General features: G+C 53.2%; 1 protein-coding gene across 3 annotated transcripts; it reads right to left on the bottom strand.

The window, feature by feature from the left end:
• Positions 1 to 1,489: 1,489 nt before the first annotated feature.
• Positions 1,490 to 26,596, bottom strand: LOC107034152 (granulocyte-macrophage colony-stimulating factor receptor subunit alpha-like). Of its 3 annotated transcripts, XM_072955893.1 has the most exons (13): positions 26,318 to 26,596; positions 21,769 to 21,859; positions 21,154 to 21,276; positions 19,922 to 20,064; positions 11,389 to 11,515; positions 11,141 to 11,270; positions 10,502 to 10,686; positions 8,791 to 8,924; positions 8,429 to 8,452; positions 6,536 to 6,671; positions 5,112 to 5,214; positions 4,190 to 4,271; positions 1,490 to 2,282 (listed from the first exon to the last, which is right to left on the bottom strand). In XM_072955893.1, exons 2-13 carry the CDS (start codon positions 21,836 to 21,838, stop codon positions 2,112 to 2,114), a joined length of 1,428 nt encoding a protein of 475 aa, XP_072811994.1. In that variant the 5' UTR covers positions 21,839 to 21,859; positions 26,318 to 26,596; the 3' UTR covers positions 1,490 to 2,111. The 3 variants fall into 3 exon arrangements, with proteins under 3 accessions (XP_072811994.1, XP_072811995.1, XP_072811996.1); XM_072955894.1 differs by lacking the exon at positions 21,154 to 21,276; XM_072955895.1 differs by lacking the exons at positions 21,154 to 21,276; positions 21,769 to 21,859.

Here is a 26,596-nt window from a genome sequence, read left to right as displayed (position 1 = left end):
GCCTGAAGGAAGGGCATCTCCAGGGATTGGGGCTGGAACCCCTGCTCCATCCAACAACGACCTGCCCTTCCATGGCTTTTTTATAAATAGCTTTTCCTTTTTCAAGGCTGTGTAGTATTCCATCCTAGGGCTGTGTAGTTGTTTGTGGGGTTGACAATAAATATTGCACAATAAATGCAGCTCGGTGGCTGTTTTGTGGCTGGACTTTCCAAAAGACTCACTGAGTGTATTTGTCTCCTGGGAGCGGGTCCCAGTGTCCCAACACCCGCCCGGTAGGGATCAGGCTGGGTGTCCCAGCCTGGGCCACTCGGGGCAGTGGGAACAGGCTACACAGTCCAGCTATGTGCCAAGGGGACGCCAGTGTAGACGGCTGGTGTAGATGGCCAGATGGAGGGCTGGAAGGAAGGGCAGGCGGTCTGGGGAGGGGGCCTGACTGGAGACGTCCACTGGGCGTCCTCCTGCCCCTCCCCTAGGGCCTGCCTGGCCCCTGAGCCCTGAGAAGGAAGGGGGCGTGGGGGGTTCCGGCTGAGCTCACCCTCCTTGTCATCATCTGAGTGGATCCCTGGACGGTGGGGAAGCGCAGAGCTCCACGGGGATGGACACACCTGCTTCTCTGGGGCTCGGGTGTGCCCTCGGCTCCTGGGACCTCGCCTCCCAGCTACAAATTCAAGGTGGCTGAGGACACTGGCACGAAGGACCGGAGCCCCATCCGCTCCCTGGACCCCACCAGTCAGGCCTCTTCGTGGCCCAGGTAGGCCCACCCCCTCCCCACTTTCTCTTGCCTGCTTCTGACAATGACTTCCCTTCCCCTGGCTGAGAATTTCTCAGTGTGGACAGCAGGTGGTCCAGGATCTCTTCAAGGAGAACAACTCTTGGGATGACATTTACTTAACACCAGTAGGGTCCACCCCAAATCACCGAGAACGGGAGAATTTCACGTTGAGTCCAGAACATTCAGAAAAATCGGAGAAGCACGGAGCAGATGAGATATTCCCCCAAACACCCCAAACCAAGAGAAAATCGCACCTTTTCCTTCGAACACATGTTTGTTTTTCTTTTTCTCCCCCAAATGTACCAGTTTATTTTCATTGTAAAAGTGGGGTTTTTTGAGTCAAAAAAAAAAAAACATAAAAAAAGGATACAGACCCTCCTGAAGTTTGAAGATAGCCACGCGCAGCATCGGTGTTCCCACGAGGATGTGTGTGCGCACACGCACACGCGTGGACCCCAGCCCGCGTGCAGGATGGTCAATTCTGAATTTTACTGCAGACACACTGTGACTGTCTTTCCTGACCAGCAGAGACAAGCTCACATTGCCTCTTGCAACGTCGACGTAGCCCTGGCCACCGTGTTCAAACAAATCTAGGAATAAACACCCAGATTTTTTGTCTTCTTATTGCAAACGCTGCTGCATGAACAGGGCTGTGTGCACGCCTCTCCGCGGCCCGTGGGAGTCTATCGGATGGACCAATTCGTAGAGGCAAGTAGATGACGGTAGCATCTGATAATTAGGTTTATTTATTTTGATGGAGGTACAGGGGACTGAACCCAGGACCTCGTACATGCGAGGCGTGCACTCCACCACTGAGCTACGTCCTCCCCACCCCGAGCCAGGATTTTATAATCACAATGTGTGGAGTAGAACCTCTGGAAATTGTGAATCACTGCACCGAACACATGGAACTTCTAATATTGCATAGCAAGTATACTTCAATTTAAAAAAAAAAAAGTATGGTGGAAGAAAAACAAAAAAGCAAGGCAAATCCACAGAAATAACCCGGGCGGATGGGCTCTGCATAGCGCAGAGGCATTTCCGTCGGGAAAGACCTTCCTCATTTCCCCCGAAACTCTCCGCAGCGGCTGGTCCTCCGCGTGGCCGGCGCCCTTGGGAGGCAAACCTGCCTGGCGCATCTCCGCGCGGACAGCCCGGGCCGCGGCGCGCGCCGACTTCTGCGCGCACCCTCATCCGTCAGCGCAGCCGGCCGGGTCCCTCCTGCAGGCGGCACGCGGCGGGGACGCGCGGGGGTCGGCGGCCGGCGGGCTGGGCGCACCGGACAGGGGACAGCGCCGGACAGGGTGGGATGGAGAGCAGAAAGGCGCGGCCGGGGACGTTACTGCCCCAGCCGACCACGCACAGCAGTGATGTTTTCATAAGGGTTCAGGGCTGGGGCTGGACCCACCATCTCCGCTTCTCCGCCCACAAACAACTTCATTTCCTCCACCGTGAGGAAGTCCTCGGGTTCCTGGGAGCCCGCTGAGGGGTTGTCCCCGTCCCAGGCCATCTAGGAGAGAGGACAGAGAGCCCGCAGCTCAGACCAGCCACGTGAGTCTCTGGTTCTCCCATGGATAAGACATCGGTATTCACGGCAGACAGAAGGTGGAAACAGCCCAAGGGAACATCCGTGGATGCACGGATAACAGAATAGGGGCCGTGCATACAGGGGAATATTACTCAGCCAGGAAAAGGAGTGCAGCTCTGACACAGGCGACAGCATAGATGGACCTTGAACGCAGGTTGCTCCGTGAGAGAAGCCGACACAGAAGGATACACAGGGTGTGATTCCATTTACAGGAGATACCCAGAACAGGCAAATCCAGAGACACAGAAAGTGGGTTCAAGGTGCCAGGGGCTGGGGGACGGGGAGGGGATTGACGGGTCATGGGGACGGGGTCTCCTTTGGGGGGTGAGAAGGTTCTGGAACCAGACGGAAATGGCTGCACTGCATCGTGGATGTGCTCAGTGCCCCAGAATTGTACACTTTAATGGGCAAACTGTACGGCATGTGAATTATATTTCGATAAAGCTGTTTTTATATACAAGGAAAGGGCAAACGTGTCATTGGCATATTCAGCTCTGAGATGCCTGGAATCCAGGCGGAGGGATGGGCTGTCACGTCCCCCGGGGACAGACAGACGGGCCCCATCTTTCCTCTGACGCTGCCGTCTGGGGACCTCGGACTTGGCTGCTCCCAGTGTCCACACGAACGACCAGCCCGTCCGCCCCGGCCCCCGCCTCCGGGCCCCCCCGCAGGCCGCCAGCCGCCAGGCGCAGAGCTGACCAGCGCGAGCAGAGCCGGGCCGAGAGAAGTCTCTCTCGGAGGACGGCGGCTCTGCGCACCCTGCGTGGAGGCGGCCGGGGAGGTGGCCAGTGGGAGCAGTGGTCTGACCGTGGGGAGTCAACTGGGTGGCTGCCTCGAGACTCGGGAAGGCCCCCCCGCTGAAGTAGGGGGTGACCCCAGCCCGCCTGAGGCTGGGAGTCAGGGCTGCGTGGTGGGTCCACGTGTCCACCTGGGCGCGCACGGGGGCTCCGTTCAGTGCCCAGCGAGGACCCTGACACCCGCCCGCCGGCGCTTCCGAAAGGGCATGTCCTGGACCCCGCGTCTGACGGGCTGGGGGCTGCCTGTGCGATGCCCGGTGTGGCGTCTTGCGAAGTTCGCGTGGTTGGGCTGTGGCTTCATCTTTTTAACTCAGCGTTACTAAGCACCCCCCCTTGCACCCGCAGCAAGCCATAGCTGGGCCCCGCATTTACCCAGGAGCCCTAAACTCCGCTTGCAGGGTGCTGGACTCTGTGGCAGCCGCGGGGTCAGCTGAGGGAGGGGCGGTCAGAGACGGGGGGGGGCTTCCCGAAGAAGTGGCGTCCAGCTCAGAATGCAGCCCCTGCTTTGGGGGCACTTCTGCCCTGTCACAGGATGGGGGACACTTGCGGCTGATGGGAAGGTGAGGTTGGGGGGGCAGGGGCGACCGTGGCTGCCCCCAGGTAACCGGCTGCTGTGAGTCGAAAGGCCGCCCCCTCCCACCCCCCTAAAAAAGTTCACACTTGCCCTGAGCCACACAGAGGGGACCTCGTGTGCAAGCAGGGTCTTTACAGACGTGATCCGTGGAGGGGCCTGGGATGAAGTCTCCACAGAGACCCCGGAAAGAGAAAACCCAACTTGAGCCCCAGCCCGGGGTCCCCACCACGGAAGCAGGTCCCACTGGCGCCGATGCACCCTGAGGGCGGTTTCTCGGCTCTGCTGCCTGTTTCGGTGCACTTTTTCGGTGAGGGCCGGGATGCAAGGGATTTTACGGGGCTGCAGGCAGCCGGACAGCTGCCTCCCCTTCCCTCCCTCTGCCCCCCGCCCCCAGCCCTCTCCGCTTACCGCCACGCCAGGGGCCAGACCCCAGGAGGGGCCCGGGTGGGAGCACTCACCTCCTGGGTGGGCGTAAACGAGCCAGCCAGTTCCCGTTTCACCTGCGGGATGGGAGGGAACAGCTTTTGCTTCAGGGAGAACCTGGCCAGGAAAGACAAAATGCGGAAAAGAAAAAGGACGCTTGGAAACCCAGCGCCCACGTTCCTCGGCAAGGCCGGGGTTGCAAACGTTGAGGCCGGCGGCGGGGGTGTGTTTCCTGCTCGGGGTTGTCGGGGGAGGGACGGGGTTGCCGGAAGCAGGTTCCCCGCATCCGCATCGCCAGGTGTGCTGAGGACCCAGTGCGCGCAGGACGGCTTCTCCAGGGTTGATGAAACACCTGGGGTCTACCCCTTGGGTCAGGGACCACCCCTCTGTGCCTGAGAAACTGAGAAATTGGGGCCGGGAAACGGCCAGTGGCGCTCACTGCTGCCCCCGTGTGTTGGCTGTGACCATCTCCACCTCCATCACCATCCCTGCTGTACCCAGCCGATCCCACCCCCGGCTCCCGGGAAAAGTATCCAGATTGTTCCCCCAAAAGCCACTGCCTTTACCCCCGCGACGTCCTCAGAGCCCATCTCCCGGACACTCTTTGCATCTTCTTGGAAACCGCATATTAAAGTTCTTTCTTCCGGGCACAAAATCATGACTGCGTTTTGCAGTTAAGGGTGCAGCCCGCAAACACACAGGCAAGTCAGATTCTCCAGGAGAGTGACCCGGCCACCGGGAGAGAAGCAGTGTGGTTGTGTGGCCACGTGTGGGGCTCAGGCAGCAGAAACCCCGTCCCGCTAGTGGTCACCCCTGTTCCCCTGCCTCTGCCCTAAGCAACCTCGAATCTGCTTTCTGAGTCTGGGTTTCTGGTCGGTCCGGGTGGGTGGGGTCACATGCTGCGTGCCCTTGTGGGTGTGGCACGCGGTTTTTGAGTTTTTTTTCCAGGGGGCTTACCTCTTACAGAGGAACATCAGGCCCATGCTGGATAAAGCCACTGCCCCCACCACTAGCCCGATCAGGACCACAAGGAATCCAGTGAAATTCTTCTCCGGGAAACCTGGAAGGGTAAGATGAACAGAGTCAGGAGTGACTACGGGGTGGGGGCCGGGGTTGGGGAAGCAGGGCTGGAGCCGAGGAGGAGAGAACTTCCAGACACAGGGACTCCAGGGACAGGGGAACACTGGCTGTGAAGAATCTATTCTTCCTTGGGTCCTGTGCCCACCCACCTCAGCCCCTTCTCACTGTCCCCATCTTCCCCCTCCACCCCCCCAAGAGATAACCCACCAAATACATTTCCACGAGAGCACAACTGATACCGCACGATGTCTTCCTTCCCAATAGATATTTACTTTCAACACTGTACTACATAGCCAAAGGAATGAATGCGTAAGTGTGAAATGTCAAGGATGGAAGAGAGGTTGATTTATTTACTTTTAATTGCAGGGGACGCTTTTCTGCGGGAATTCTGATTTGACTTGTGTAACGAGAACCCCTTCTGTGAACCATGAACCCACTGCTTACAGGGAAGGAGGCTTATGCATGGATTTCATGGCTTGTCTGTGGGGTGGAGGTGGGGAACCCTGTATGGCTTTCAGGCATTCAGTAGGTGCCTACTTAGAGCTCATGCCCTGTTTGCCCCCAGTGGATCTTGAGGGACCCCGAGTGGGTTTTCTGCTGGTCCTACAGAGCAGACATTCAGGAAGGCTGCATAGCGGGTACTTGGGGGTCCACAAAACTTGAGTTCATGGAGCCAACCCTTGGCATATCCTGCCAGGGCCAAGCCAGCCCTTCTGGGTGATGGTAACCATCACGTTTTCAGGCCACTCAGTTTATGACAGCCCCCATGTCCCCATGAAGGTGGGGGGCACCCTGGAGGGCAGACAGAGCCCCCCTATGTGGGTAGAGAACTGGAAACACCCTGGCCGACCACCGAGGGGTGGGTGACATCCCTGGTTTGGGCACCCGGGGCCTTAGAGACACCCCAGTGAAGTTGAGGAGTCGAGGCAAGGGTGATTCAGAGTGTCTGGGAGGGCACCTTCCCACAGGGTGACCCCAGAAACACAGGAGGGGGTACAGGAAAGCAGGACACACTGTGGACAGTGTGTTGAATCAGAGAGCCTGCAGGAGCCGCCCGGGGACCCCAAAAAAGATATGTGTCCATCTTAAACCCTGGGAACGGGACCTCATTTGGAAGTAGGGTCTTTGCAGGTAGGATGAAGTGAAGGACCTGAGGGGAGGTCCTCCTGGAGGAGGTGGCCCTGCATCCAAGGACAGCACTCTTAGAAGAGACAGAAGAGGAAAGTCGGGCAGAATTCAGAGGAAGGGTCCCTCCGTCCCCGGTCACGTGTCAGCGTCCACGGGTCCTCCCGGGAGCTCACCGAAGGGCTGCGCGGGGCCCCAGTCACTCCAGGCGTCCCCGTACACGTGCCTCACTCGGACCCGGACGGTGTGCACGCCCGTCACGGCGGAACTCGGCATCAGGTACTCGTTTCTATTTTCCCCTCTTTGGAAAACCTTCAGAAGAAAAGAGGACCGTGTGACAGGTGTTGGTGACAAACACTGGACTGGGGATGGGGAGAAGGCGGGGGATGTGACGGTGTCAGAAAGAGGCCTGACACCGGGCAGGCGGGCCAGCGGGCGCTCTGGTCCCGCCTCCTGCGTTCCATCCCTGGGCCAGAAGGGGCTCTGCCATCTGCAGGGGGGCCCCCGCTCCGTGTCTGGGGCTCACACCTCTCCGTCTGCGTCCACATCCCGGGCAGGGTCCCCCACGCCCTTGGGAAGTGGGGTTGGGGTTCCTCTGATTCGACACAGAGGATGCCGGGGTGGGGGTCGGGGTGGGCAGGAACCCCGCCAGGCTGCACAGCTGGACGGTGAATGCAGTCCCGTGGACGCCCCTCGTTGCGGGTTGGGCCCCGGAGGGCTGCCTTCTGCTCCTGCTTTGGGCAGGTCAGAGGTGTCCTCTTAGACCGCGGCCACCGCTCCGTCCACAGCGGGGCCGTGCACCCCCGTGTCCCGGGACGTGCACGTCTGGAGAGGCCGGGAAGAGCGACACGGAGACAGGGACTGGAGGTTGGAGAGACATGGCCTGGGCGGGGAACTTCAGGGGAAGGACCCGGGTGCCTGCCAAGATCGGGGCTCTCTCCTGAGACAGTCCGGCCACCCTCACACAGCGTCTGCCTCGTGCAAACTCCCATCTCATGCACGCATGTCGCTGGATACCTGCTACGGGCCGGGCTCTCCTACAGGGACAGTCTCTCCCATGTGCATGGCTGAGGCCTCTTGCTTTTATCAGCTGTGTTTCTCCGTTGAGACTTCGTGGACCCCACGCTGCCTCCCACCCAAGCCACACCAGCCCTGGGTCCACAGCCGAAGAGCAGATGAAGACGGACACTAAGGATGATCCCAGAGGTCCCCGGCCCTGAAGGAGAACCCCCGGGCAGCGAGGAGCCACGCGTGCTGGCTGTATGATGGGTCCCAGACGTCATCTGAGTGACAGGTAAGGTCCGGAGAGGACATGTACGTCCCCAGTGTGGCCCCCACAATGCCTTCAGGATGTCGCTAATCCCTGCCCCACTTCTCTGGGCCATTGCGAGGGTGGTCCCTGGGGCAGCATCTCAGTAGTTCCACTGGCATCACCTGGAAGCAGGTGAGACCTGCAGGACCCCAGGAGATGGATGCACTTGGCCGCGCTCCCCCGGAGGCTCCAGGGGAGGGTCCCTCCTGCCTCTTCCAGCTTCTGGGGGCTCCAGGCGTCCATCCCTGAGCTGGTGGCCACCTCGCTCCCGTCTCTGCCTCCGTCTCCACGCGGCTTCTCCTCTGTGTCTGTGTCTCTCTTCCTTTGTCTCTTCTGAGGTCACTGTCCTTGGATGCAGGGCCACCTCCTCCAGGAGGACCTCCTCTCAGGTCCTTCTTGCATCCCATCTGCAAAGACTGTGTTTCCAAACAAGGTCCTGTCCTGAGGTCTCAGGTGGACATAAGTTTGGGGGGACGCTTTCAACTCACTCCCCCGTGCTCTGAGAAAGGTCCAAGGAGCTGCGTTTGGAAGAAGGGCGTTGCTTTGTCCACGAGGAGGGTGACAACCAGCTACTTGAGCTGCGTCAGAAGCGTTAGAGACATCACAGCTTCTCAGTCGGAGGCAAAGCCGGATGGCCGACCGCCGGGCGTGCGGCCGGGTGCACAGCGGCGCTGAGCCGGGCTGCACGTGGGGGGCTCGGACTCTGAGCAGCTATGACCCGAGCACGGGTGTTGGAGAGGAAGGAAGACGTACTTACGGGGTCTCTCTTGGAGAAGCTGCCCTGTACGGAGAGAGCAAAGGGTGAAACAAAGCGTCAATGACAAAAAAAGAAAGAAAGAAAGAAAGAAAGAAAGAAAGAAAGAAAGAAAGAAAGAAAGAAAGAAAGAAAGAAAGAAAGAAAGAAAGAAAGAAAGAAAGAAAGAAAGAAAGAAAGAGAACTTAATGGCAAAAAAGGAATCAGTGTTGCCTTTAGGACAGAGAGGAACTAACCCAGAACACATTTCTTCAGCAAAGGCTTAATCTTCTTGTTAGTGAGGATTCGACCCCAAAAGGGAGAAGACGGGGGGCGTGGGGGCAGGAGAAAGTGTGTGGCTCCTCACAGAGCTCTGGGGTCCTCACCTTCCTCTGGATGTCCAGCTCATAGTACAAGACGTGACTCGAAATGTTGAATCTGGTGACGGGGTTGTCCCACTGGATCACGTAATAGGACCCGTTGTTACGAGCCGTGAGGTTTGCTGGCGGGTTGTACTTTTCTGAGAAGAAACGCAAGCAGGCAATGGGTTAGGAGTCCATCAAGAGGGACTTAGCGGGAGCCTCTTTCTTTTTTCTTGCATGAAAGAGAGAGAGAGGAGAAAAAAAAAAGCCAGTAGCCTGGGACCTGAGACCTCAGGTCAGCAGAGCATGCATCTCAGGCTGTCCCCTCCGTGGTGCATGCAGCGGTCCCTCAGTTCTCAAAGACCCCAGGGTCACCCCATGAACAAAACCACTCCCTGGGCACCAGGACCCTCCCCCTCCTCATATAGGGTGGACCCGGCTCAGCTGGGAAGAGGTGCCTTTGCTCCCCAGGACGTGTTGTTTATTCACAGGTCCCAAATTTGCAAGTCCACCGCTCCCTAAAACTTATCAGGAACCCCCAGACCCACATCTGCTATGGTTTCCAAGTTATTTGCCAAAATGTGGCCAGAAATGTGAGTCACCCGACAGGTGTGTTCTAAGCTGAGGTTCAGCAACGCTCAGATTGCAAGCAGGTGCCTCTCTTGGGGGTCTACAGACTGCTGCGTGCTTTGCACTTTTACGCTCGGCGTGACCCACGCCACTGTTTAAACGGCCCCCCGGCACAGTGCTGGATGCTGTCTGGGGTTCCTGAAAGGGGTCAGAATGTCACCCCCAAATGTGACCCTGGCATGGACTCCTATTTAGACCCGAAGGCAACAAAGAATCAACAGATGCAGAAAGAAGTGATTCCATAGGTCGCCTTATCTGACCATCTCAGAATTGAGCACTTCTATGAATCCCTCTGGGGGGAAGTTTCATGGAAAATCAGCACTGAGAGGCTTCTGCATAAACCTTCCTGAAATAACCCTTATCTTTCGTTAGTCTCCACATATATTTACCACCTCAGCAAGATCAAACTCCGTTTCTTTGTATAGTCATGTCTCCACGATTTAACACTCTTTACGAAAATGGTATATGTGTTTCTCAGTCTAACCGCTTCTCTGGGTGGGGGGAGTTCATTTCTATGGCACTCCCTGGTGCATGTAAAAATTAAAATTAAATTGATATGCTTGTTTTCGGTTGATCAATTGCCCATTTAATTTGCACATCTCTGGAACAGGACCTAAGAGGGTGGAGGAAAAGGTTTTTTTTTTTTTTTTTAACTTTCCGCGCCCCTTGCAGGCCTAAGCATGAGAAAGACTGTGATGTGCCTTATGGAGAAAAATACATGTAAAAATATGAGCAGAGGCTAACCCTGTTTTTCCCCTAGGAGCCATAATTCAGTATTTGCTCATTTAGGGTTTGCAGAGAATTTCCAGACCACAAATGATGAGCATCCTCTGTCTTCGGCATATTTCATGCATGACTCAAATCTGTGAATCCCACCCCAAGGGAGAGTTATGACACCCCTGCCTCCGTCTCTGGGGAGATATTTCCCTGGCCTCGAATCTAGATCCAACATCTTGCTCAGACAAGTCTGGGACCCAATGCCTGGTCCCACACAGCCTTGGTACCACAAAAAAAAAAAAAAAAAAAAAGAAAGAAAAAAAAAGAAAAAAATAAGAAAAAGGAATGAATCGGATGGCTCACAGAGGAACAGAGAAAATGGTCTTACCGATTTCAGTGGCTACAAAGGGAGTGAAGTCCAAAAACTGGATGTCCGTTTCATTGCTGGTTCCGTTCACCAGGAAGAAGTAATTGTCCGTCGTCTGGGGTTCGCCGAGCTGATCAAAATGGCAGCCCACCCGTGTCCCCGTTGGGTCAAGGACGTACTGGGCACACTCGGACACATTCCCGTGCCTGCAGTTCCCAAGAGGGCAGCGAGGAAAGGCCGGAGGAGTGTGTAGCCTCCTGGGGAGGCATTATCAAAGACAAACTGTCCCTCCAGCCCAGAAAACCCTTCTGGAAAGGAGACAGTTTTATCCTTGACTCAGCGCAGAACCAGAGGGCAGTTGGAGAGACTGCAGATGGGGAGAAGTCGTGCTCTCAAGAGAGAATTGCTGTTTTCCCGACACTTTCGGGACGGGAGGCGGGTGTACCTTTTGGAGCCAGGAGCCAGCTGATGCAGACTGGGAGATGGGCGTTTTTTTTTTTTTTTTTTTTCCCCTGGATGTTTGGACATTTTACAAAGATTGCCCTCCACCAACCCCAAACCGGGTGCAGGAGGAAGCCTTTCTGGTCCCCAGGTTATTGAACACTGACCCCCATCAAGACCTCCCAGCTGGCTCCCAGGCCCCCGAGGCGACCAGCTTACAGGGAGGCCCACATGTAGAGGTGATACCGCACGTCTGCAGGGGCGGCCGGGCCCCGCGCCCAGCTGCAGTTCAGGAAGCGCACGTCGTAGATGAGGCAGGAGAAGTTCACGGCACCAGACCCTTCCTTGCCTGGGGAGACACGCACCCCCGTCCTCACCGTCTGCACCGCCGCCACCAGCGCCCCGCTGGCGACAAGGACGCCGCTCACTGTGCAGACACGGGAGGGAGCCGGCTGAGGCGGCATCACCTGAGTTACAGAAGGTCAGGGTGCCCTGGAACTCGCGGCCCTCGGAGGTGACGTTCACGGTCAGGGTGGCCCCCCGGTGCAGCACGGAGTTTGAAAACGTACAGAAGTAGGTGCCATCCTCAGCTACCTGAAAGAGACAGCGTCCAAAACAGCGTGCCGCGGGCCCCTGGGAACTGGCAACCCCCCGACGGTTCCACGAGGTGGAGGGAGGGGGCCCTGACCGCGACCCCCTTCTTTTTATTGAAGTAGAGTCAATGGACACTATTATGTAACTTATAGGTGCACAATACCACGATCCACAATTTTTAAAGGTTATTATAAAATATTGGCTGCATCCCCCGTGTTGTACAGTGCATCGTTATTTATTTTATACCTAATAATTTGTTCCTCTGACTCCCCCTCCCCCATCTTGCCCCTCCCCCCCCCGCACTGGTCACCCACTAGTCTGTTCTCTGTATCTATTGTAATTAGTGCTGCCATGAACACTGAGGGACATGTATCTTTTCAAATGACTGAGTTTTGTGGATATATACTCGAGAGTGGGATTGCGGGGGTCTGAGATCAAGATGCTGGCTGATTCAGTGCCTGGTGAGGGAGGGGCCACGTCCTGGTTCATAGACCCCCGTGTGTCCTCCCGTGGCTGTAGGAAGGGTTGTGGGAGCTCTCTGGGGTCTCCTTTCTAAGTAACTTAATCCCATTTACCTGTCAGTTGTCAGTTTAATTTGCATGCCCCCAGGACAAAACCTAAGAGTGTTCATGACTGCCGTCCTGATCCAGTCACCATCCCAGAGGCCCCATTCCCTAACACCGTCACATTGGAGGTTAGGTTTTCTTGATGAAAAATTGATCAGTCGATCTAAGAAAGAGGTGGAAAATTTCATTCGAGGCAGATTTGGGGATTATAACCCAGGAAAAGCATCTCACAAAGGTCTGAGATCTGTTCCACCCATTAGAAATCAAGGCTCAGTTATATAATTTTTTTTGACACAGAGGGCTGTGCTTCAAATGACGTATTATTGACAGTTTACAGAACCCAGGTCTAAGCGTCGTCCTGGTGGGTCCTGTGACCCCTTACAAGCTCCAGAAGGAACGCTCTCTTTAAGTAGCTGTCTTGTTGATGCTGGGAGAAGGTCGCTCTTGAGGGCTGAGCAGGGGTTCCTGCCTACGGGGGAGGTCTGGTTAATGCATAATTTTAAATTGTGTGGAAAATTTTGTTTAAATTATTTTTGTCTTGCCATAAAATATGAATTTTATCTCATAGTTTCAAGATAGGAATTTTGGGGGGACACAGACATTTGGGCGGAGAGCAGGTCCCATCTGTACCATGAGGGATGAACTAGACTCTGGTCACCTCTGCCTTCTCCCCAAAACGCCTCACAACAGCCCCAGATAGAAGCCCCGCTTGGCCCTGGGTGTCCTTAATCTCACCCTGGACCTCTCTCACCTCCAGGCTGCCTGGATGGACAGCTCTGCATGGTGTAAGACCAAATACTAAACGAACTGCTGACCAGTGCCACCACTCAGGCACGAGCCCTCCAGGACCTGGGGGCATTCCTGGTTCTCCAGGGCCTGGGGGCATCCCATGGAACCAGGGCCGGGAAGGAAGATGAGGCCTCATCTCCAACGGGGTGGTCCAGGAGGAGGTGTGCCTGACCTCAGCTGTACCCTGATTCATTGCAGATTGGACCTCCCATCGTGAAGATACAAGAAAGCTAACAGTGACTTTATCCTGGAACAGGAAAGCAAGGGTTGTGTTCACGTAGTTATAGAAAAGGGTACCAGTTTTTCTATCTGTGCAATCTCTTAGCCAAATGCCTGGGGTGGACGTCCTGTTGAACCTGAGCAGGACCCTGCTTGCTCCTTGTTCAAAAGCCTTTCTGCATCCCCGATTCTTGTTTGTAGGAAAAAGGTTTCAGCCTCCTGGACATTCCCTGAGTTCCAAAAGGACAGATTCAAACAGTGATTAACCAGGGAAGGGAGGGTACGCAGAAACAAAGGAAGGTCATTCAAGGAACAAGAGTGCAGCCTTGGGGAGGGTCCTGCTTCCCCTCAAGGCACATCCAGAACAATGCGGCCGAGTTCTCCTGCAGGAACTGAGGACGGCGCCTCCAGGCTGAGCCCAGGATTCCTGGAGCCCCGTCCTGGTGCCTCCCCACCGGCCCATCAGAAGACAGTCACATGCCTGCAGCCCCCACCCCACATTTTGCCTATTAGAAATGTCTCCCCCCAAACCATGGGGCGTCTGGGGCTTTTAAGCAAGAGCCACCCCTTCCCCAGGCGGGGTCCTGCCATAAACCTTTCTCTGCTCCAGACTCTGACGTTTCCATTTGTTTGGCCTCACTGTACCGTTTGGCACAGGAACTTGGGTTCAGTGACAAAAACAACCCCTTGTCGACAATAACCAGCCTAGAAGGTCAGCCTGCCCCAGACGCTCACAGGAAGCCAGGTTGCTATGACGACCCAGGAGGTTAACAGTAACTCCTGTAACAATCAGCCCCTAACGGGCAGGACTTAATTACCAACCGATATGGTCTCTAAATGTGTCCCGCCTTCAACTTGACAGAAGGATTACTCTTAGCTAGAAGCTACTGAGAATCAACCGATGCAGAAAGAAGCTTTTGGAGCTCCTATCATCTGAGTGAAAAGAGACTTCTGAGAAATCAAGACTGCCATGAATCCCCTCTCCGGGGAAGTGGTATGACCACAGAGAAGACAGAGTCAGCACCGAAATGGACCTCCACAGGCACCCTTGTCTTCCGTGACTTTCTCTCACATGTTTCCTTCCCACAATTTGTTGCCCTTGGAAGCAGAACAACCACCCCTCCCGACCCCAGCAAACAGCTGCTTCCTTTGCCTTAATCTCCCCATTTATTGCTCTTTCTTAAAAATTGTATATGAACTCTAAGGCCTTCCTGCTTCTCTGAGGGTATTTTCTTCTCTGTATGAAGCCCCCTATCCCATGCCATGTAAAATATCTAAACACATATAAAATTCGTCTGCCTTTTCTCCAGTTAGTCTGTCTTTTGTCAGTCTTAATTTGCAGGGCCCTGATGACTGTACCTTAGAGTATAGATGGAAAGTGTTTTACCTCTGCTGCACCACTAGGAGGCGTTCCTAGTCCTCCATCTGCCTAGGAGGCTCTGCCAAACACAAGCGATGGTGGCCAACCCATTGTGAGAGCAAGCTTTCAATAACCAGCCTCTGCCTCTCCTCATTTGGGTGGTCTTTGTTTATTTCCACAGGTTTAAGGCACCCTTAGTAACAACAGCTTCCTAGCTCTTGCAGCTTTGTGGAGGGATTTCGTGGCTTGGTAGGGCGTTCTATTTTGCCAACAATGCCGAAGACCAATGTGGGATGGGGACAGTGGGGGAGACAAGTTTTGTGGCGTCCAGCCCCGCCTGTACTCAGGAAACTGCCCTCCAGCGTCACTTCTGGAGGGGGATTCTGGAAGCTCCCAGTAATGAGGGGAAAATCACAGCTTCCCATAGTATCCCAGCCACTTGGAAATAATCCAGTTGTGGAAATGAATGGGGAATTTGTTTTTCCCTAGAGATAGATCACATTCTCTTTCCATTTCTATAGAAACATTCTTGTGAAAAAAGGATTTGCTCCAGGAAAAAAAAAACCCACACAAAAAACAAACTGTTGCTGGGAAATCCTGAAAGAAAAGAAAACTGCCATTTTGAAACAAGGATATTATGAAGCAGGAAACGGCGGAGTTAGCTGGAAGGAAGCTCTTGCTAAAAGGGAAACTTTGAGAGTTACACAGAAAACAACAAAGACTCCCTTAGATTCAGGCAGGAAAATCTGTGATTTACATAAAAATCGGGTTGATGGATGGCCCTAAAGCACGCAGCAGGAGCCAGCCCTGGGGCAACCCATGGAGGTTTTTTAGGGGAAACTTTCAAAACAGGGTCTAATGAAGCCCCAGCTGGGCGTGTTCCTGACCGAGACCTTGTGAGGCCAGCAAGGACTCACAGAAACATCCCACCTGTGCGTTAAAAGGGTGAAGACAAAACTTAAAAAAAAAATTTAAATTAAATTTTCCTAGGGAAAAAAAAAAAAACCCTCCCTGTTTCCTTTAGCATTTGCTTTAGAAAACTGACAAGCGTACAGCCTCCCTGGGGAGTGGCTGAATCTCTAAAAGCTGAAGGGACCCTCCCAGCACCTCCCCGGCCCCGTCAGTGCCTGTATCCCGAGAGGGTCCGCCTGAGGGGCCCCCAAGACCCTCTTCGCTAAATGTACGTGAGGAAGGGGGCGGGGAGGTCCAGCCTCCTGTCTCCGTGGGAGTTTGGCTCCACGATGTAACTTCCTGCTCCCTGAGAAGATGCTCGAATTTGTATTTGTCCTTTGGGTGCAGACAACCGACACGTGCGTGTGCTTGTGTGTGTGTGCGCGCGCGCACACTGGGTTCTGTCTGCCCGGCCCTACCAAGGAGGGTAGTCTCTGAAATCTCTTAGGCTGGTTCAGTGATACAACTGTCTGCTGGGTTGGCAGGTGATTTTATTTAATGAATGTATTTGCATATTTATCTGTATTTTGCTCTGTGCTTTAGTGCCCCCCCAAATTGTTTAATTTTTATTGTGTGTGTCCCTCTGTGTCTGCTTCTCTCTCACGGAGCATCCTGTGTTCAAGGTCCATCCACCTGTGCAGGGCTTCCCTGAAGGGCACATTTTATTTTACACTATATTATCTCTCCTGAAAATTCCTCCTTGGACTGGGATGAAATGAGGAACCAGAAAAGGGGGGTCCCGGCAGGGATGTGAGGAACACTGACAGCCCCCAATCCAACGCCACGTGCCAGATACTGACCGTGCACTTGGTAACACAGCCGGGGACAGACGTTCTGAAACGACTCAAGAGGAAAAATATGGAACCCCATTCTTATCGGGAAGACCAGGGTTGGAAGGGAGCTCCTGGGTGGAGACAGGGAGCTCTTCACTCCGAGGGCATCAACGGAGCCCCTTTGCAGGGGACCAAGGGAACTTCTCAGCCCCATGCCCCCTCCTCCCCTTCTCTGCCCTGTGATCCTGCTTCTGTATTTTCTGCAGCTCCCTGTCCACTCATGGTGACCAGAGGGGCACCTCTGAGACCACTCAGGGAAGCGGCCACTTCAAAAGTCTTGGCCAGCAAGACCACCTCTCCGCCATGTCAGCCATCTAGCAGGAAGGGGCCTCCCCGGGACGGACGCGGGGCTGAGGGGGGTCCCGGTGGGCGGGGACAGGAGAGGAGGCTGAACATCACTTAAGGGACAATGAGGTCACCTTGGGAATTTGGACATCTTTCTCTAAGAAGCTGATTTTAAGCAGATAAATAATATATTCATGTTTTTTTCATAAATACAATGGTTTTTTTTAATCTCATTTTTCTTTTAAAAGCACAGGTGCGTTGTGACCCACCGCTAAGTCTCCCAGAGCCCTCTCCCCGCACGTGATAGCGCTGATTCCTGCCTCTTCCTCTTTGGGGTCATAAAACACCACGTGGTTCTTGCATGGTTCCCCATATGGACCATGGGAGAGGCAGCAGGATTGTTTAGAGTTGAAGGCCATTAAGAAAACACACGGGGCAGGGGGAGGGTATAGCTTAGGGGTAGAGTGCGTGCTTAGCATGCACGAGGTCCTGGGTTCAATCCCCAGTCCTTCCACTAAATAAATAAACCTATTTGCCAGCCCCCCAAATAAAACCCTCAAAATTAAGTTCACCTTAAAAAAAATAAAAGAAAAGGAAAAATGCAAGAAATGCTCCCTGCCTTCCCCCATTTGCCTAGAAGGAGTGTGAAGGAAAAGCCCGGCTGGGCTAACAAGCTAACTCACAAATCTAAGTGTAACAAGTGTCGGATTACTGATCTGAGGTCTGCTGGGCTAACTTGTAAATCTGAGTTAATTATTGTTGGTTTGCTGATTCCCTGTTCATGTTTTTTTTTGCTAGCCAGCTGGACTTTCAAAGAGACATATCTGGCCTTGAAATGTTGGTTTCCTGCCTCCCTGCCTCCACTTTTGTGGTAATGATGTTGCTAAAGCTGTTCCATGCCTATTGGCCAAATACCCAAGCTTGTAATTAACCCTATAAAACCTCATGCACACGTCTTGGAGGTGCTCAGAACTTTGGAGCAGAAGCCCCTCTGAGCCCGCCGGCGTAATAAATCTGAGTACTCCAACCCTCCGAGTGGTGCTTGTTTCTTGGCTGGCCTGTCATTTCCGTAAAAGGAGGACACACATTTGCAAAGGGGATCCCCCCCTACATAAGTTCATCTCCAGAGAAAATCAGCCTAGACATTTCCCACCCCTAAAACCTCAAAGTCGTTTTCTTTCATCCTGACATCTCTCTACAGAGTCCTCGTCCTCCTGTTAGGATTTTAAACATGTCCGTGCTTAACCAGCCCTTTCCTTGGGGTGACTCACGTCTGAGTGCTCCTGCCCGTGCACCTGTTAACAAACATTCTTTTGGTTTTCCTTGTGTTACTCTGTCTTTTGTTAACGTGCAGGGCCCCAACCAGGAAACCCAAGATGTGTAGACGGTGGGGAGAAAAGGCTGTTTCCTTCCCCTACAGAGGCTTGTCTGCCAGAGCTGTTCTCGGGACCTCGAAGCGAGCAAAATCAGAAAAAATGCATCTGTGTGGGGGGTTCATGAACACAGCCCACAGTTTGATTCTGTCCTATGACCTTTTCCTAGGGATGTTTGAGTCTCCACATTGTGGCATTGACCAGTTTGAAGCACCACCCAATAGGGGTCTCTCAGAGTCCTCATTTCCACGGTGGGAACTGTGGGATGAGGGGCTAAAAGCGCCCCAGCGGGGGGAGGAGGGGCAGGATTCTTACCCGTGCTATTCTGCAGACACTGATGGATCCCCCTGCCCAGGGCATCACCCACCTCCTGTGCAGACCCACTGGGAACCCCAGAATTGGTGTCAAAATTATCTGAAGCTGGGACAGGATAGAGCTGAAGTGGTAGAGAGCATGCTTAGCATGCACGAGGTCCTGGGTTCGATCCCCAGTACCTCCTGTAAGAATAAATAAATAAATAAACCTAATTACCCCCCCCCAAAAAAGATTAAAATTATCTTAAACTGAAACTATTTGGATTCAACAGGTGCAGAAGGAAGCCTCCTGGACCTTTTCTTATCTGCCTAAAAGCAGAAACTTCTGGAAAATGAGACAGCCATAAATCTCTTTGGTGTGGCTTTTATCCCATGAAGGAGACTGAGGGTGAACCTACCATAAATCTCCTCTTGGGGGCACTTTGATGGCCATGAAGAAGAATGAAAGTCCACTCACATCTCCATGAACAAACATTCTCACAAGATTTCTTAGCTCCCGTTCATTTCAGTCTTCTAGAAACTCATTTTCTTCCCATGTAGACCTAGTCTCCCTCCTCCCTTTTCCCTCCTAGTTAGATTTAGAAGTCCCTAACTTCAACCATTTATCAAGCAACTTCTTTTGTAAGCTTCCAGATGCATAAGGACACACTTTTTGTGCCCCCTCCTCCTGTGAATCTTTGATTAGTTTAATTCGCAGGCCCCCAGGAGGAGAACACAACAGTATAGAGGACAAGTCTTTCCTCCTTGACATCCTCAAAACCAAACAAGAGAAGCAGAAGTATGTGAACTAGGTGATGAGTGAATGCATGGAGCCCAATGAGACAGGACGAATCCAGGAAACTGTTTTAAAGTTGAAGGAGGGGGAAGTCCATTTAATTTGGCAAATTCACATCCTTCCCCATCCTCCCTTCTGGAAGGCGAGAAATCAAAATAAAATCAGGTGCAGAAAAGACAGCCATTGTATTCGTTCTCATACAAAAGAGTTAATGTGCAAATTTTACCTGCCTTCCCTACCCCCCCCCAACCCGGGTCTACAGAAGTAGAATGAAGAGGACCACCCCATACTTGGATTTGTGACCCTAAAAGATGGCACTTTGCATAAGGATTATTTTGAGGTGAAGGCAGTTGAGGGGCAGAAAGAGTTCTTGCCCTCCCCTGACCTGCTCAAAAGCAGGCACTGATTCCCCTTTGTGAAGGTGGCACAAACACTCCCTCTCTCCTGTGTCAGATTGAGGAGAGTGACCTTTACCGCTGAGGTGGAGAACCGGTCCCGAGATGAGGCTGCCTACACAGAGCTTATAAAATAACCTTTATTTTCCATCAATTCCCCATATATTCCTAGTCGTGTCCCCACAAATCTATCAGCCTCCGAAGCCCAAATCTCCTCTCTTTTGTCTAATCACTTCTCCACAATTTGTTAAAAGGGCACATAAATTTCCCAGTCTGACCCCCTCTTTGGGTTTTTACTTCTTTCCTGTGAAGCTTTGTGTACATAAAAATTAAAAATATGAACAACACCAGATGCTTTTTCTCCTGTTAATCTGGCTTTTGCCTACTTAATTTGCATGTCCCTTCCACAGCACCTAAGAAGATGGAGGGAATTTTTTTTCCCTCTCCAACAGGAATAGTCAGAGAGGGAAACTCAGGAGGCATTTTGCAGGGAAATTCAAGAGTTACAAAGAGCAAAATCACAGGGCAGGAGCCGTGAGCACTCACCTGTGGGGTTTGGCTGATGGGAGGGTCAAGTGGGGCGTCTATTGTACATTCTTGCCAAGTCACGTTTCTCCTGGAATTCCAGGTTAACATTTTTTTCCTTGAATCTAGCTTCAGGTTTATAATAGGAGATACCTTCTCCTGTGCTGTAATTTAAAAAACAAGAAACAAAAACCAAACAGTTAGCAAGAATTGGAACACCTTCCCCCCACCGCCAGTGACATTATAGTTACAGTCGAGGGGAGACATTTTGCAGGCATCCGGGGTGGGTGGGTCGCTGTGGGGTTTTTTTGTTTGTTTTGTTTTTACTTTTTCTTTATCAAGGCCAGATTAGCATAACATAGAATTAGCCGTTTAATTTAATTTAGTTTAATTTTTAATTGAAGTATAGTTGTCCAATATCATGTAAGTCTCAGGTGTACAATACAGTGGCTCACAGGTTTTAAAGGTTATGCTCCATTTATGGTTATTGTAAAATGTGGGCTGCATTCCCCGTGTCGTACAATGCGTCCTTGTAGCTTATTTATTTTACACATTTAGTTTGTACCTCTTAGCCCCTTCCCCCAATCTTGCCCCTCCCCCTTCCCTCCCCCAACTGGTCACCATTTGTTTGTTCTCTGTATCTGTCAGTCTGTTTCTGGTTTGGAATATTCACTAGTTTGTTGGTTTTTTTTAGGTTCCACATGTAAGCGATATTATACAGTATTTGTCTTTCTCTGGAAGTAGCTATTTCCCCCTGAACAACTCAGTGGCATTTATGAGCCCGGGAAAAGATGGTCATTAGAAAAAGGCGAATCTAAACCTCGATGAGATGCCACTTCATCCCAGTGAGGCTACCTACAACAATAATTATATATAAAAAAAACAAAAACAGAAGATAATTGTTGGAGAGGATGTGGACAAACTGGAACCCTGTGTGTGTGGCTGGCGGGGAGGCAAGGCGGGGCATTCTGTGTTGGTTTAACTGAGCAGCTTCAGTTAATTGAGCATCTTTCCAGGCACTCAGGATGGGGGAGGGGACCGCTGAAGGGTCTCTGCCGAGGTGTCCCCTCTGAGCTGGGGTCGCTAGTGGTGGACGTGATTCAGGGCACCCACCTACGTGACCTACCTCGCCTGTCAGGACATGCCTGCCACCACCCACCTCACCTTTTCTCCTTTCTTTCATTTTCTCTCTGTGTCCTTTTCAAGTGTATACACATCCTTTAAATGCCTACTAAGCGTCTGGCCAGGCTCACCATCCAGAATGTTTCCTCCAGGACTTGGAGCATCTCTGAAGTGTGACCATCCAAGAAGGGAATGCCCGTCTCCCACTCTCCTGGGAGGAAAGGGCCCAGAGGCATCTGGACTCTGGCTCCGAACTGCAAACACACCAGAGGTAACGGGTTGGACCCACTTCGCTCCGTTACCAGGCGAGAGTGCTTTCTGTCTGTGCAACCTCTTTACCGGGCTGTGTGTGACGCACATCTCGCCTGTGCTCATTCCACACAGCTATTTTCTTTCTCTTCCACCATCACAGACAGGTTTCCTGGGTCATCGGGAGATTTTGTTCTCGATGACTTTCCCCTGATACAGGCTGCAGCTCTGACACCCACCCTAGCTGGGTTTGGGGTTTGGGGTTTGGGGTTTGGGGCTGGGGTGGGAGGACCTCTTCTCACCTTTGATCCCCTGATTCTGCTGGAGGAGAAACTCATCTGCTTCTGGTCTGATTTGCAAGGAGATCCCTTCCCCTTGCGGGGTGGGGGGGAGGGCGGTGCCCCAGGTCACAGGAGCTTTTGTCCCTTCAAGTGTTAGGGGAACAGCAGCCACACCATGTCATGGACCCCAGCGTTGGAGGACTTGCTGGCACTTACCTGGGTCTGTGAAGCATGCTGGGTTCAGAGGTACCAGGAGGAGGCTTATGAAAACTAACAGGACTGCCATGCTGCTGCCCCGCAGCTGGACCTAAACTTCCAAGGGGGAAACACCAGCTCAGAAGTCAGTCCAACCAAGGCAGGAGCACTTCTTTCTTAGCACAACCCCCAGGGAGTCACCAGGACTCAGGATCGACCTGCTGGGGCCTTTGTGAGTAGAGGAAAATGGCAGGCCTGAGGCACTTGCCTCAGGACTAGAGTTGTTGCCTCATATGTCAAAGTGGCTGCTGTGGACCAGCATCCTCACCACACATCCTTTCTTCTTTTCACTGAAAGCCTCACTTTTCTTCTAATAGCTTCATGACTCTATTACTTTTCAATTAAAATTTTTAAGTGAAGTACAGTTGATTTACAAACTTCTGCTAGTTTCAGATGTATAGCAAATTAATTCAGATATATATATATAAGAATATATATATATATTCTTATATATATATATATATTCTTATATATATATATATATATATATAAGAATATATATATACATATATATATATATGTTCTTTTTCAGATTCTTTTCCATCTTAGGTTATTACAAGATATTGAACATAGTTCCCTGTGCTGTATAGCAGGATCACCTTTTAAATTCTGCTTGAAACTCCCTCCAAAGCGTCCATCAACTTTACGCACATTTATAATGACAACTTTCACCAAACTGCAATTGAAGAAACAGTTTCTGGCTCCTCCCTGCGTGTTACTTCCACAGGCCATCAGTGGTCCACATTCTCAATGCTGAGAGGCGCATGTAGGGACCCACTTAGAACCCAGAGTTGGTATTAAGATTACTTAAAATTGGTCTTCTCCTAAGTGATCATTGAGGGCAGGAAAGGTGAGGCCCTCAATGAAAAGAAAAAGGGATGTGTGATGAGCACACTGGTCCACTGCAGCTACTTTGGAGTATGAGGCAACTCTGCCTGGCCATGAGCCAAGCACTTTGCTTCTGTCATTTTCTTCTACTCACAAATGCCCCTGCAGGTAGGGACACCCCCAGGCATCAACCTAGGGGAAGAACCACAGCTTAGGGAGGTCCTCTTTCTCAGTGCCCATGGAACAGAGTCCTGGGAACCATCTGAGAGCTGGAGAGCCAGCTGAGCTGCAGAAGCTGAGGGGAAGGGAGCCTTGTGAGGTGAGGCTTCCACCTGGATGAAGCCACTGGGAGGCCAGGTGCAGGAAGAGCTGGGAGGCTCCATGGAGGTCTGGACGGAGGTCATGTGTGACCTTGGCACAGAGACTTTTGGTGGACAGTGTGGCCAAGGACAGTCCGTAGTGTTTGGGGTGTAGACCACTGGATCTCAACATCAAGAACTGGCCATGGGACTAACTCCAATTCTCAGGGACCCAGGGAAGCCAGCATTCCCTCTGTCCTCCCAGCATGGAAGATGACTGCACTGCCCTGGACAGACCCTGCCCGGGGTTGAAGGTCAGGGGATCAGGTTCCTGCTGTTCACCCCTATCTGACTGGGCGGGAGTCCTGCCTTGCACGGAACAGAGGCTGCTGCTTCCAGATCTGGAGGCAGGACGTGCACCTCTCTCTCTCCCTGAGAAGTGGCCGAGGCCCCCACTCTGTTTCTGCCTGGTGTTTCATTGCAAGAAGCTGGATCCCAGAGTCAACTGACTCCCAGACCCTTTGAGAAAACTATTCCTCTAACCAGGGCAGCAAAAAAGAAAAAAAAAAGCATAAAAGAATCTGAAATATTCTAGTGGAATCTCTTTTTGTGTTTGGTGATTGGAGGGCAAGATTTTGTACATTTGAGCAGATTTTTTTTTTTCTAATAGCTTCATGACTCTTCAGATCAGCAAGGGCTGAACACAGAGAGAGGGGGACAAACTGGGCTGGCTGCACCGTCCCTGGAGGTGAGGCTGCAGGCAACCTGGATGAGGATGGAATCCCTTTTTTGGGAGGAGCTGACAGCACGCGGGGGCCACTGACAATGTGGGGTGCCAGGACCCTCAGCATTTCAGCCTTTGTGCTCCTTTTGGGAGACAATGGCCAACCTCTTGTGATCAGAATCAAATTGCTTCCTTCCTGGGGGGAACCAGGTAGCCTCCTTTTTGCTCTGTGTCTCATTAGTGAGCAGGAAGTCTTCCCTGGTGCGACAGGAGGCTGGGGAAAGGGAGAATTGGAGAGTAGAGCTTGTAGGGCAGGGGAAAAAAATCTTTCCATCTTCTACCCTCTTAGATTCGGTGCCTGGTGCATGCAAATTAAACTGATAACAAAGACAGATTAGCAGAAAAGCCAGCTTTAGTTACATATGGACGCATGGGCGTTTGCAAAGGAAAAATGTAGTTCAAGGAGGTGGCCAGATAGTTGAGGCTAATATTTCCTCTTAAGCTCAACAAAGGAAAAGGGGTTTGGGACTTCTGGGTGGGGGAAGCCACTTTTGGGAAGATGACTCCGGGATCCTTCTAGGATTCTCAAGCGTCAGAGCTCCCACAGATTGCTGAAACCTTTCCCAACCGTGTTGGGGCAACACAGGGAAGTCCTGAGCTCTGTTTTAAAGAAGTAAGTTCATAGCATGCAATGCAGCAAATACGGCCTGCCAGGCCGAGGACAGGGAACCCCGTGGGGCCCCAAAGGAAGCCCCAAAAGGTCACAAAAGGTTTGGAGAAAGATAGAGGGAACCAAGGCATGAATCCCTGCCCAGTGATGAAGTTTCTAACGAAATTTCTGAGGAACCAGCCCTGCTCACACCTTGACCTCAGATTCCTGCCTCCAGGACTGGGAGGGAATAAATGTGTGATGTTTAAGCACCCCCCCGCCGCCCCCCGTCTGGGGGCCTTTATTCTGTGCAGCATCTGATTCATGCAGCAGAGCAGTCAGGAAAACAACGGAAGATGCTGTGTGAGTGTCCAAGACCCCCCCCCACCTCCAAATCACCCCCATCCCCGTTATGAGTCCTGAGAGCGAATGACACACACTGGTATCCGGTGTCTGAGGGAACCAGGGTGCGGATTTCTGCCTGGTCCCTGGAGGTGGGAGCTGGCAGGGAGGGGAGGGAAACTCAGGACGGGGGTCAGATGGACCCCGGCTCTTGGGAGAGGCCAGAGTGTGGAACGCAGCCCAGCCGGGGGAGCACAGGACGCCCCCTCTCTTCCCCCCACTACCTCAGGGCAGTGTGGACAGAATCAGAGCTCCCCATCCTGCTGTCAAGACCCCAGGAGACATGCTGGAGATCCCCCGCCTCTTCTGCAAACCCTGTTTAACCCCTAACTGGCTGCGTTTTTTCAATTGCTTCATCTCGGACTGTTTGCCCACATCAGAGGGACAGATTGCTTGAGCCGTGGATGGACGGGGACGGAGTGCCGGCGTGGAAGTCAGGGGGCTTCTTGTGTGCTTCTCTAGGAGGGCTAGGGCTGTGCCCGTTTTAACAGATTCCATCTGACCGCCTTCTCAGGGTGCCTCCGACCGCACGACGTGTCCAGTGACCCTTCATTCTCTCTCCACCAGGGGTGCACGTCTTTTCCCTTGTGGTCCACGTGCCCACGGCCACTCGTTTCCGAGAAAGCGCTCGTCCCCGAATCCCGGGCAACGTCCCGGGGTCTGGCACCGTGTTGGTGGCCCTTTCAGGGGCATGTGGGGCGGTGGGTCTGCTGTATTCTCTCTGACCACCATCACCTCACCTGCAGTCTCTTCCCCGCATCCCCGCCCACTCTCCTCCATCCTCTGCCGTTTCAGCAAACCTGCCCCACCGATTCATCGGCACGTATCTCCGTCTGTATGTCTAAGCCACGACGGTGCTTTGAAACGTACCCTGCGTCCTCACTGCACCAAAAACAAGGACATCTCAAGGAGAGGGCTTCTGCTGATGGGCTCTTAATCTGACACCTGTGTCCTCTCCTTCTTACGGTCCCCAAAGACATGTCCCCACGCTTCCGGAATCTCCAACTGTCCGGCCGCCGGCCACGGACGGCACCCTGGCGCTGTCTAGCGAAGGCTGCGAACGTGTCCTGGGTTCTGAGCCCAAGTTTACATCCCTTGCCGCGTTCGCTGGTTTCTCCAGGATGGAGTGAAGGCGGCATCACGTCTGTCCTTCCCAGGGGAGACCCACACGCTTTCTGGGCGTCCCCCGGAGCCGAGGAAAAGGCCTGTGGGTCAGAGCCGTGTCCCCACCTGGCCCCAGGGCGGGGATGAGGGCTCTGTATGTGCATGTCGCTGTCTGAGCCCAACGCTCGATGGCTCTGCTGCTTAAAGACACCCCAAAGGAACCATTTCAGGCGTAGATGAGAGCGCACGGCGCCACGCACGCAATGTGGGCCTCGGCCAGACACCCCTTAACCACCTGGGCCTTCGCTGAGCAGCAGTGAAACCGCGACTTCCACTGATGCCACTTCCCCATCGTCCCCGGTCCCCCGGGCCGTGACTTCCCGTCCCTTCTGCTGCCGTCCCCGGAGCGATGCGCCCACCCGGTCCCGCTGCCCCTCCCACCGCAGGCCCACGTTGCCGCCGGATCCTGTGTCCTCCCTGAAGGTGGGGGGAAAGGCAACCTACCGGTCAGGCGACTTCGTGGGTCCTTCTGGACTCTTTCCGGGACCCCTTGAAGGCCGGTGCGTGGGGTGGGCGGCGGTCACCTCTGTAGGGCGATGGCAGGGAGCAGGGGTCCGCCGGGGGCCCACTGTCTCCCCGGAGGCCGGACTTCGGCAGCGAGAATGAGAAAGCCCGACAGTCTGTCCCTCCGCACTCTGTCGGTCTGCGTGTGCCCTTGTGTAAGCGGCGTCTCGAGAAATAATCTATCAGCGCGTCTCCCTCTGCACCGCGTGGCCAGCTGGC

Source organism: Vicugna pacos, chromosome X, assembly GCF_048564905.1.
Source record: "Vicugna pacos chromosome X, VicPac4, whole genome shotgun sequence".
Taxonomy (NCBI): Eukaryota; Metazoa; Chordata; class Mammalia; order Artiodactyla; family Camelidae; genus Vicugna; species Vicugna pacos.
The sequence above is the reverse complement of the archived record's forward strand: the minus strand, read 5'-3'. Positions and strand labels throughout refer to the sequence as shown.